The 12448-nt window shown below is 40.8% G+C and overlaps 1 protein-coding gene across 1 annotated transcript; it reads right to left on the bottom strand.

Moving 5' to 3' along the window:
• Positions 1 to 336: 336 nt before the first annotated feature.
• LOC147461971 (uncharacterized) lies at positions 337 to 1636 on the bottom strand. Its single transcript, XM_086506811.1, has 2 exons — positions 1112 to 1636; positions 337 to 699 (listed from the first exon to the last, which is right to left on the bottom strand). The coding sequence occupies exons 1-2, from the start codon at positions 1634 to 1636 to the stop codon at positions 337 to 339; spliced, it is 888 nt and encodes a 295-aa protein (XP_086362937.1).
• Between the last annotated feature and the right edge of the window lie 10812 nt (positions 1637 to 12448).

The raw sequence follows: 12448 nt of genomic DNA, 5'->3' as shown, positions 1-12448 counted from the left end.
AGAAATATGATGTAAATGCATAAAGATCTAAGAAGGGTAAGGTGTTTGTATGGAAAAAGGCTATTACGGAAAGAGAGAATGAACACTAGGTTAAAAATTTGATAAAAAATATATACATTTGAGTAAAAATGTAGTGCAAATGCAAGGTTACCATTTAACGCTACTCAGTAGGTTTCATGGCTTCTAGTCGTGAGCAAATGGGTTCTCTTAAACCTTGGCAAAACCGAGCTACTTGTTGCTCTATCGTAATTGGTGGTGCATATCGCCTAAGATTTACGAACTTTGAGTAATACTCTTCCAGGGATAGGCTGTATTTCTTCAAGCTAAAGAACTTGTTCATTTTAATGCTTCATGAGCAGGGGGTAGGTATCTTTCCTTTACTGCTTGCTTGATTTCCCTCCAATTCTGGGAATTTTCTAACACTCCCATGTCACGGCAATGTTGTTTCCACCATAATTTGGCTTCACCTGTAAGGCGAAACATCCCCAGCATCGCTTGGTTTGCAGGTGCAGTCTTGGCAGCTGAGAAATAATCGTCCATAGCTTCAATCCATACTTCCGCATCCTTTTCCACATTGGCACCTTCACCCTTAAAAGAAGGTGGTTGCATTTGTTTGAGCAACAATTTCTTCTCCTGAACTTCCGTGTATAAAGCATCGTTCCGAGGATTCTCCACTATAGGAGTAATTTGAGGGTTCTCCTGCAAATTTTTAACACCAATGCTTATAATAACTTAAGTCATTAAAGTATTGGGTTTATCTAGTCTTTTAGAGTTCAACACATGGCTTAACCAATCATAACTTAGTCCAATCACATAACTTAACCAATCATGGATCTTCACCAACAAATAATCAATGACTCGATCAGTCACTCAATTCTTTTGAACAAAACAACTAAGTTTATTATTTGCAACCCATACGCATTAACGAGCTTTCTATTCCTAGCACTAGTTGCATTAATTACTATCGTGAAGCATGTAGGGAACACCAAATCTCAATTAAGCTCAAGAGTAAATTTATTTATCAAGAGTTAGTTTCTCTTCCAAAAAAAAAATCAACGTCTTCTATTGATGTAAGAATACCAATGGCCTTATTACAAAATGTTATAGTAACCCTAATCCTTAGGTGTGTATATTTGAAGCTGTGATATTCTTGGACACTCTTTAGGAAGAAGCGCGGAGGATTTTCTATAGGGGCTAATAGTCGATAAGTGGCGGGGAATTGTGGTAATCCTGTTGTCCATCCCTTGCCCGAGAAGTGGCTAGTTTTGCCTATAACAACCACTCGGTCTTTTGGAACTATTGCAATGACCTTGTCATAGACCCACCGATTGAGGTTGACGCTTCCATCTGCCGCCATTTCTTTGAAATCTGTTGGCCAAAAGGTATAGTAATGGACCAGCCTTAGCTCTTCACACCATTTGATGCGGCGAAGATCATTATTTAAATTCCCTAAGCTTCCAGCCATGATGGTAAAAGTACTTCCACGAGACCACCAGGCTCGAGACCATCCTCGTTGGGTTCGAAAACGCGGCGGAGTGGTCGATATCTCGAGGATCCTCATGATTGATGCCCGAAAGTCGTAGTCATTCGATCGGCATGCAGACATGTACATGATGTTGAACACCTGAAATCGCATGTATGCCTCATGCTGATCCTGAAACGTGTTATATATAAATACGTAAGAATATAAGTTCATTTTAATAGAGTAGTTTAGAAACAAAAGTAGCAATAATGGGGAAAAAAACACATTCTTCCCCTACATTCCACTCTTAACGTTGGGTTAACCTCTGTTTAACCTTGGCTCTGATACCACTTGTAAGGTCCCCGTCCTAAAAGATCGGGGCGACTTGGAAGATAGCCTTCTTTATTCCCTAAATCCGTTGACGACACCCTACTCCGATAATGAGAAGCAAGGGTACGAGCAACAAAAGAGAGGAAGACTTCCACCTGATGTGTTCGTAGTTACAGGACCCTACGCCACAAGCCAGGTCGATGATGTTAAAGGTTCTATGGACTCTAGATCCTACATTATAAGAGAAGAAAATCCCCTTTCACATACTAAAGATTCAAAAACAACGCCTTTTTCCTTGCGTTTAAGAGGCACGGTCGCCATCCTTAAATCCAAAATATGACAAGAGATAAATCTCTAACTAACGAAGACAAAGTGAAAAGTACTCGACTAATCGAGTCCACCCATCCTTGACTGGCAACCTGAGCCAGTCCCCACTTTCCACACCGCACTCACCCGTTCTTTTAATGTTATCTAACTACTACAACGACATATACAACAATGTTTCTCAATTAATTCTTAACACAAGTTTTTTTAGTACAATCCTTTCAAACATCATCGAACAATTCTTTCATAACCAGAGTTAAAGAATTCAATAATCCGCAAAAAAAAGAGAGTCTTTAGTTTCTATACAAGTTTTGCCGCTAACCAGGGACTTTCTCTGTTTAACCGACAGAGCCTTTGCAAAGGTTTTTCCTAATCGCTAACCGCGAGATGCGCATACTTCCCTTTTGCTAACCGCAAGGGCATCTTGCTACCCGCAAGGCATCTTGCTAACCGCAAGGTAAAAAAAAGAAAGTTGATGACCTCAACTTTAATCTCCGCTAACCGCGGATTCCTCTCGCTAACCGCGAGTTCCATCTGGAAACAAGATTTTTTTTCAGTATTTCATATTCTAAATGTTTCTTTCAACAAGATCAATCAAAAACATATTTTCAAACCATAATTACTTATCAACAATATTTCTTTATCAAAAAATAACAATTTATAAAAGCAATACTTTTACTACTTTATGAAACATATGCTTGTTTCATGTGATTGAACAATCACGTTTCCGGTCGGTTTAAGGTAAGGTTAAATCTAAGTTCATCTTACCGATCAACATGAATACTATGCATAATTATAAATTTGTTTTACCAGATTTGGAGCGCGTGTGGCTAACTCCTGTGCTGGCGGTTGGACGGCTTCGACTTCTTCATCGATTGATGCTTCTGCATGAGGTACGTTCGGAGTTCACACCCTTCTTCCCACCTTCCTTGGTGGTGCAACGGCATGGGCGTCCTTGGAACTTCGCGTTACACGCTTTGGAGCCATAACTTCGGAATGGAGAAAAGAAAAGCGCGTTGATAGAGAGAGAGAGAGAGAGAGAGAGAGAGAGAGAGAGAGAGAGAGAGAGAGAGAGAGTGTTCACAAATCGGGTGACGGCACGTCGACGGTTGGAGATGGAGATGGCTTGAAGGTGAGGGGTAAAGGGAGAGAGGTTTCGTCCGGCGCGTCGTTGCGAGAGAGCTTTCGCTTCCGTAGATGTGTGTGTTCCAAGTGAGAGGAGAAGGGTCCTTTATATAGGCCTTAGGGGGTGCTAAAAATACTGAGAGGTTTCAAGAATAGAAGAAGGAAAAGCTTGCGCGTCGTCGCGGCCTCCTTTTTTTTTTTGCGTTTGTGAATTCTAAGCGCGATCATAAAAAGCTCTATACTCTACAAGTTCTCATTCCATTTTGAAAGAGAGAAAGAAAGAAGTATCCTAATTTTGACTTACCTCTCTTTCTCTCCTAAAAATACTATCTCTAAGCTTTTTCTTCACACATAGATTAGGTTCCCACATAAACCTATCGTTCCACATAAAGAAAGATCATAAATAAATGGATTCTGAACCCGATTTTCAATCCGATTGCTCTGATAAACTCATGATGACTCACAAAATCGAGAATCTCAATTGCTTTGCAAAATAACTCGAATGATTTATATGGATAAATGTTGGGTACATTACAGTCGTCTTGTGTTTGTTTGAACTCCATGATTATTCCCTTTCAATGGTGTGCTCGAGAAGCCATGTGTCTCCTTGAGACTTTGTGTAATAAAAATTACAATTTGCAGGAAACCTCGATGGAGCCACTGTTCTCTCTAGCTTCAGTTGTGAAGCAACATACACATGATGCACCTTCGCAATCCTCTTGTCGTCTTGTGTTTGCTTGAACTCCATGATTATTCCCTTTCATTGGTGTGCTCGAGAAGTCATGTGTCTCCTTGAGACTTTGTGTGCACCTCTTGAGTTGGGCTGCATTATCACCCACATCATTCGTTTTAACTCCATTGTCACCGAATATCCATTGTTGTCTTGTACATTGTTGCATGAAATGGAGTCAATGACACTCCTAGGTCGTCGAGTACCTGATGATGCCATGGGGAATAGTAGCACAACCTGCACACAAACACTTATGATGTTTTAAGCTGTATAAAGAGCAAGATTCTTGATGGTACACAAAGGTGAAAGATGCCACTTACTGCTATACTGCTCCACCTTCTTGTTGGCTTAATGCATAATGTTGCAAAGCTTGAGAGGGGAATAAATCCTCTCTACAGAGATTAATGGAGAAGGAGCACGACCTGTTGAGGAAAGAAAGAGGGATTCTCTACTAGAAGGATATGCTGCGGATCTTCAACTTTAGCTAGAGGTGTTTAGTGAAGCCCATGGAGAAATGGAGAACTTCAATTTGAGGAGAATGCAACCCTCAAGAATGCGCACAGTAAGCTTGAGGAGGGAAAGGAGGTTTAAACTTCTGCTGCAGAGCTTTTGGGAGGGAAAACTGAAAGGAAGGAAAGAGAAGCAAGGTGAAGTGAAGAGAAGTGAGAGATGGTATAGTAGAGAGAGAGAGGGAGGGAATGATCAATACGTTTTTGGAGGGACCCCCTTTTAGGAGAGAGGGGGGGAGAAACTGGCAGCCACTAGAGAGAGAAAGGAATGGTTTTTCCACAACTATTTAGAGAAAAGTTTTTGAATTTATAAGAGATTTTCTCTTTATATTTTATAAAAGAGTACAAGTTTGACCACTTACTTTTAGGCCCTGCCATACCCACCATTTCAGTCCACATGGCATCCACCCATTTGCCCCTTCCATAATCTCCTTTTTAATCCCATGGCAACTAAATAGGCCTGTCATAATAACTAATATCTAATTCTCCTAAATGATGTTCTCATGTTAAACTGATCATTTAATATGGGGAAGTACCAAGGGGAGAAAAAGATAGAATATTGGTTAGGCTGGCAGACCGGCCACAGTAGGGATCCAAAGGAGAAAAAATAGGGATCCAAAGGGGGGGCATCTGCAAAACAGCAATGTACAACAATGGGCTTAAAAGACCCTAGGTTCAGCCCATTAAGACTTCCAAAATGCTAAGGTTCCAAAATTCAAAGGTTGTGTCCAAAGGTCAAACATTAGGGAAATTGGATGCTTTGTGTGTGTGCCAAAAGTCTTTATGCCTTTGTGCAGTTAACGAGGCATCACCGCCGAGAGATATGGTCTTAATAGTGGAGTCCTACGGGGCTTGTCTACGGCTTAACCACTATTGAGCTACTAGAAGCTTGATAGGAGCCGGTGTTGTTTTGGTGTTGAACGACCCTCTCTTCTATTCCTTGCAATTAATGGTATTTGAGCCATGGGTACAATAGCTTGAGTGCTTTTTCTAAAGGGGTACAGAGGAGTAGCAACTAGGGCTTGAAGTGACAAATTACACCTAAAATTTGTTAAAATGGCTGACAATAGTAATGAGTAGGCTAATGTTGATAACTTTGATTTTGCTAATGAGTAGGCTGCTAATGATGCCCCTATGCTTGTTAATTACCTTATTTCTAGGCTTCAACAAGCTATGGGCAATCCATTCCTCCAAAGTGAAGTGAAATGGCATCTTCGTGCCATGGGATTCTCCAAGCTCCCCACCATGACGAGAGAGTACCTAGGAAGCCTCCTTGTGAGACTTCCAAAAGAGGCCTCTCTCCGACATGGGAAGAAGAAGAGGATCCATACGAGCTCAAAAATTTTCTTCTTGATTATGCATCTCCTTCCCAAAGGAGAATTCAAGAGCCTCCACCAAAGGAACGAGAAAGAAGTGAGTCTCCTTCCACCTCGATGGAGATGGCTCCACGAAGACGGCGGGTTAAATTCTCTCCATCACCTCCAAAACAGAGAAGACCATCGCACACTTCTTCACACCCTAATTCAAAGAGGGATGACAAAAATCAAGAGAAGAAAAAGGCGAGAAAGAGGACACCCTCTTCTCCATCTTCTTCATCCTCTTCCTCTTATGAAAGTGATGGTGCAGATAAAGAAGATCATGGCAAGAAAAAGGCAAGAAAGAGGTCACCCTCTTCTCCATCTTCCTCAAATTCTCCATCTTCTGAAGAAAGTGATAGTGCAACTTTTGAACCATCAAAAAGAAGAGGCCATAGGAAATCCTATGCTGCATGGAAGAGGTCGTCCAAGCTCAAGAAGTTCAAAGAGGGAGGGAAGAGCAGCTCTTTTCTTACCTACAATGTCATCTTTGGTGCTACGGACAAAGTCTTAGCCTTTATCCAAGAGTTCAATGCGACGTTTGGAGATGAGGGCTTCACAGAGTCCTCTAAGCTACACCATGTAGCTATGCACTTTCAAAAGTCTGCCAGGCAATGGTGGTCTAGCCTACGGGCCAACGGTGAAACTCCACAAACATGGAAAGCTTTAAGAGCTTCCATTAGAAAGGAGTTTTTGGCCACCGATGCCAAAGACAAAGTACTCAACGAATGGTGAAGCTTGAAGCTCTCTCCCTACAAATCCATTCACACATATGTAGACAAGTTTTGGGACTTACAACTCAAAGCCACTGTCTTCAAAAACTTGGATTTTGGAGAGAAAAAGCAACAATTTTGTGTGGGCTTAACTGAAGAAATGGCGGAGTATGTCAACTCCCAAAGGCCATGCACCATAGCGGCGGTTATACACCATACTATGATGGCTTCTCGAATCAATTTCCAAACAAGGGCTAAGAGAAATTCTAAGCCCACGGAAAACAAGGGTTCCAATGAGCCTAAGGGGAAGGATAATGTCCAAAAGTATCCTAAGGGCAATTCCAACAAAGCTAAGGAGAAGGGAGTTTACAAAGGCAAAAACAAACTCTCTCCTGAAGAGTTTGAGCGTTATCGCAAGGATAACCGTTGTTTCAAGTGCGACGAGCAAGGGCATGCGTACCATGCTTGTCCCCAAAAGAACACCAGCCATGAGCCTCCTAGAGCTACCTTGGTTGAAATCCAAGAGGAGGAAACTCACCATAAAGGATCTCCTCTATGCCATGCTTGGGGAAAGGAAAGAGAACATGATGCTTTTATTCTCTTTGACCCTGGTTCTACTCACAATTTCATATCCATAGAGTTGACCACCAAGCTAGGCATACAACCTTATCAGATGGGAGATGTCCTACTCGCAGACGGTGCTTTCAAGGGGCAAGAAGCTTCAGTCACTTCCTTAATCGGGAAATTGAGGCTCCATATCCAAAGCTATGTGGACAAAGAGGACTTCTTTATCTCTCCTCTCAAGCACGAGGATGTAATCATAGGGGCACCATGGTTTGATCGCATGGCTACCAATGTTAAATTCCCTAAAAGAAGAATCTACTTTAGGTTTAGGGAAAAAGATATGTACATAGATGCCAAGCAAATGGGTAACACCATACCCGTTGTACATACACAAGCTTTCAATAAGTCAATAAAGAGCTCTATTTCCGTGCATATGATTTTTGTTAAAGATTCTCAAAATGAACCTAATGTTTTAACAAAAGAAAATAAACACACTCACAAGGAATTAGAGTTATCCAATTTTCTCAAGGGGTTTCAAGATGTCTTTATCGACGAAATCCCTTGTGAGCTACCTCCTAAATGAGGCAATGATGACCATGCAATTGAACTTCTTCCATGAATTTCACCGCCTAACAAACCTCCTTATAGAGTTCCTCAAGCTCAACAAGAGGAGATTATGCGGCAAGTGCATGAGTTAGTTGACAAGGGCATGGTTAGGCCTAGCTCATCTCCATTTTGCTCACCCATGTTACTAGTGCAAAAGAAAGACGACACATATCAAATGTGTGTCGACTATAGAGCACTAAATAGGATCACTATCAAGAATAGGTTTCCCGTTCCATGGGTAGAAGACCTATTTGATAAGCTACTAGGGTCCACCTACTTCAGTAGGATTGACCTAAAAAGTGGCTATCATCAAGGATAGATGAGCAAGACATTGTAAAGACCGCATTTTGCACTATGTTTGGTCTTTACAAATATATTGTCATGCCTTTTGGCTTGACCAATGCACCAGTCACATTCAACCGCTTGATGGAGAAGCTATTCATGCCTCACCAAACCTTTACTGGAGTGTTCTTTGATGATATTATCATCTACTCTAATTCGTTAGACAAACACAAGTAATACCTCCAGGTAATATTTCAAGTTTTAAGAGAGAATAAAATTTATGTTACTCGAAAGAAAAGTGATATTTTCTTACAATACATTCAGTATTTAGGTCACATTATCTCTCAAGATGGCATCCAAATGGATCCATCAAAATTAGAGGTAATAAAAGATTGGCCTAAACCAAGGAATCTTCATGAACTAAGAAGCTTTATAGGTATGTGTGCATACTGTAACATTTAATGGTCTAGTAACTTGTGTGTAGTGGAAAATAGCATGAACATAGTGAGCATTTCATTAGAATAGATTCCTAATGAGAATAACAAGAGTGCTTGGGTGGAGAGAGCAACAAAAAGCATAACACCTAGTTAGATACCATGAATAATACTTCAAAAGAGAGAGAAATTAAGCAATTGACAACAGTTGAGGATCGGATTTGCATGGAGCCAGTCCCCCCTCCAAAAGGCTTTGTGTTATGGTTTCTCCCATCAAGAGAGACATTTTACAGTACAATCCTTTGTGTTCCTTCAATACTAGCTAGTGCAATGAAGATGGAAACTTCAAGCACTAAGCAAAACACTTATCAAACACGACATCAATTCCCTCACGGTCTCAGACCCAAGACCTCACACACCTTCGAAGATGGTGAGAGCTAGCGAGGTATGAGAGTAGATTGAGAGGAAGAAGGAGTAGTCTTACGAGAAAGATGTACATCTCCTCACATAATCACTCATGTTGGCATAGCTTAGCTTAGTAATTAGCATGGTAAAGGAGATGAGCATGCATTGAAGCTTGGCTCTTGGTTGGATTTGCATCACAAAGCCAAGAGTTATTGGTGTAGGCCTCCCTTCTCACAAGCTTGGAGTAGGTGATAAGCTTTCCATTAAAGCTTGAGAAGAGAGAGAGAGAGTCTTATTACTCTACACATGAGCTTGTGTGAGTGTGTGTGGATAATTTCCTTTGAAAAATCACCCCCTCTCTCTCGGTCGACCCCTCTTGCTATTTGCTCTTGCTAGCATCTCATTGGACCTCCCCAGTCTTAGCCAATAGGATTTTATGAGCATAAGTGATAGCCTTCTGACATGTGTCCCCCTTTCCTCTTTTGTGAGAGCTTTAGGTAGTTAATAAATGCAACTAAACTCTCATTGGACCCCTTTGTCTCCTGGCCAATAGGAATCAGGCAAGCCATTGGGTTGTTGAATTCTCATTTGACCCCTTGGGAGACTGCTGTCCAATAGTCTTCTAGAGATATTAATTCTTATTGGTTCTTTTATTAAGTGTTTTTAAATTAATTAAAAGTAGATTTACTGTATCCTAATTCTCATTGGGCCACCTCCATGGCCATCCAATAGGATTTGAGTACACCTTGTGGGCATTTGGTCTAGGGAGCTGACATGTGTCCCTCATTCCCTTTGTGTAAAGGGAGCTTGTATGTGTGTGTGTGAGTTTCTCTCTCATCTCCTACAACTAGGGCTCGCCCCCTGCTATGTAGGGATGCATGAAGACTTTTGGCACACGCACAAAGCATCCAATTTCCCTAATGTTTGACCTTTGGACACAACCTTTGAATTTTGGAACCTTAACATTTTGGAAGTCTTAATGGGCTGAACCTTAGGGTCTTTTAAGTCCATTGTTTCACATTGCTCTTATGCATATGGCCTCCCCTTTGGATCCCTATTTTCCTTCTTTGGATCCCTACTGTGGCCGGTCTCCCAGCTTAACCAATATTCTAGCTTTTTCTCCCTTGGCACTTCCCCATATTAAATGATCAGTTTAACATGAGAAAATCATTTAGGAGAATTAGATATTAGTTTTTATGACATTACCTCTCTCTTGAAATCATAGTCGTCCTCGACGATGGGGTAGATAAGATAAAGCATATTCATTAGTCCTTTTTCTAGCGGGTAGAGGATCCCTATGTTACCCTATGACATTGTTCCAAAATGGATGACTAGTCCTATCAATCTTCCATAGTAGAGTGACAAGCTCTACTTGGCGTTTGGGAGACGTTGTCTCCGCAAACTCGATCTAAGCATGCATACTACTTCATTTTTGTGCACAATAAATAAAAAGAGAGTCTTATAAGACAAAAACTTTGTTCATTTTTTAACATTTGTACATTGGCTTACTCTAGGGAAGCATTGTAAGCATTGACAAGGTTTAGGTTATCCTTTAATTGTATGCCTTGCATCCATCTAGCATCTTCAAAAGGATAATTCTTAAACTTAATAAGATATCGTCGGATAGTCTTACCGCCTCTTAGTACCTTGTCTTCATGTCGGAGAATGGACTCGGGCTGCAGCATCTCTTCTTGGTCCTCGATCTCCGGTGGGTCTTCAATAGTTGATTCTTGAGGTGGCTCTCCTTTGTAAGGCTTTAATAGGCTAACATGGAAAGCATTGTGTATGAGCCAATGATTGGGCAACTTGAGTTGATAGGCCATCTCATTGATTGGCATAAGAATCTGGAAGAGACCATAGTACCTTTTTGCTAACTTAGCATAGTACTTTTGGTGTCTCATAGGATTCTTGCCCGTCGTGTGCCTTAATTGAGCCTTGGGAAATTTGAGTAAGACCCAATCATTTTCTTTAAAGGCTTGGGCTCTTCTGTGCTTGTCAGCAGCAGCCTTTTGCCTTTGCTGTGAGATAGAGATAGCATCCTTAATCTTTTGGAAAGATTCTTGTAGGTCTCGGCTATACTCATCTGCAACGAAGATCTTCCCGTGTACCTTAAGTAGCAAGGGACCTTTTGATCTTCCCTCAATTACCTCGAAAGGTTCTTTTCTCATTGAAGTATGTACAGTGTTATTGTAGGCATACTCCACTAAGGGTAATTACTTCTCCCATTGGGATCTTTGATCTACTTCCGTTACATAGGCTTTTAGTAGATCAAGAATTTTTAGGTTAGCTATTTCACTTTGGCCATCCAGTTGCGGGTGATAGGCCAAAGAGAAGTTTAGCCTTGTTCCTAAATTCTCAAAGAGACTCTTCCAAAAATTACTGGTCATTCTAGGATCTCTATCCGACACTGTGGACATTGGCAAGCCATGGTACGTGAAGATTTGTCAAATGAAGAGGGTTGCCATTTGATGGGCTTTGATAGTCTTTTTGAGAGGTATAAAATGAGCTTGTTTGCTAAACCTGTCTACTATCGTCCATATTTTTGTATTCCCATGGATCGACTTAGGCAATCCAAAGATAAAAAATCCATGGATATGCTCTCCCATGGTGAATTAGGGATTGGCAAAGGTTGAAGCAATCCTGGTTGCTTCCCTCTATCAAACTTCATCTTTTGGCATACCACACATTTAGAAACATACTCTTATATGTTTGCTTTCATGGTAGGCCAATAGAAATATGTTTCAATCCCTTTTAGGGTAGACTGAATCCCTCTATGCCCTGCATAAGGAGGAGCATGAGATTCATACATTACTTTCTCACGTAGTGAGCTAGTTACACATAGTCTATTTAGGTATGAAATAGCATATTTAAATTTCTTTTCTTGTGGGTGGAAAATATATCATTATGTGCACTTGGAACCTTATTACTTGACCTTCAAACCAAACCTCCTATGTTGCAATAGAGGATCACTTAGACATAGTTGTAAGTACTCACATTAGCTTACTACTTGAAGTTATTGAACAAGTAGTGGACTTTACATTACTCCATAAGGAAGGGAGCCTAGCTTGGACAAGTGCACCTTGAAACTAGCCCTTTGATACAATAGAGCATATGCTATCACTTGAAGTGTAATAGGTAGTGGAGTTTTCATTCCACCATAAGTGAAAGTAGCCTACCTCCTTGGACAAGTGCACCTTGAAACCAACCCTGCTATGATGCAATAGAGCATGTGCTCCACCTTTTATGTATGCCCATGCCTGAACTTAAGAAGTCCTAGATTAGAGGTGGACCTTGATTGAATGCCACATGTCTTAAAAGTGATGCAACATAAAAAGTGACTTGTATTCCTGAATAGATCCTAGTTGCACAAGTGATGGAGCTAGATTTTTTTTTTTGGCACTATTTTAACCTTAGTTTGGACAAGTGGTGGGCCTTGAAACCAAGATCTCCATGTTGAAATTAAGTTGTAGATAGGACAATTGAACATAGAAAATGATAATGGATGCAATATACTAGTCACCTAATTATCCAATTGATTGAACCCATGGAATTTTAGTCGTTTTCAATGTGTAATCTATGTGTGTAAAGTGGAATGAGACGGGAAGAAAG

This window comes from Adiantum capillus-veneris, chromosome 3 (assembly GCF_014529385.1).
Source record: "Adiantum capillus-veneris isolate H3 chromosome 3, ASM1452938v2, whole genome shotgun sequence".
Lineage (NCBI taxonomy): Eukaryota > Viridiplantae > Streptophyta > Polypodiopsida > Polypodiales > Pteridaceae > Adiantum > Adiantum capillus-veneris.
This window is presented reverse-complemented; position numbering and strand designations above follow the sequence as displayed.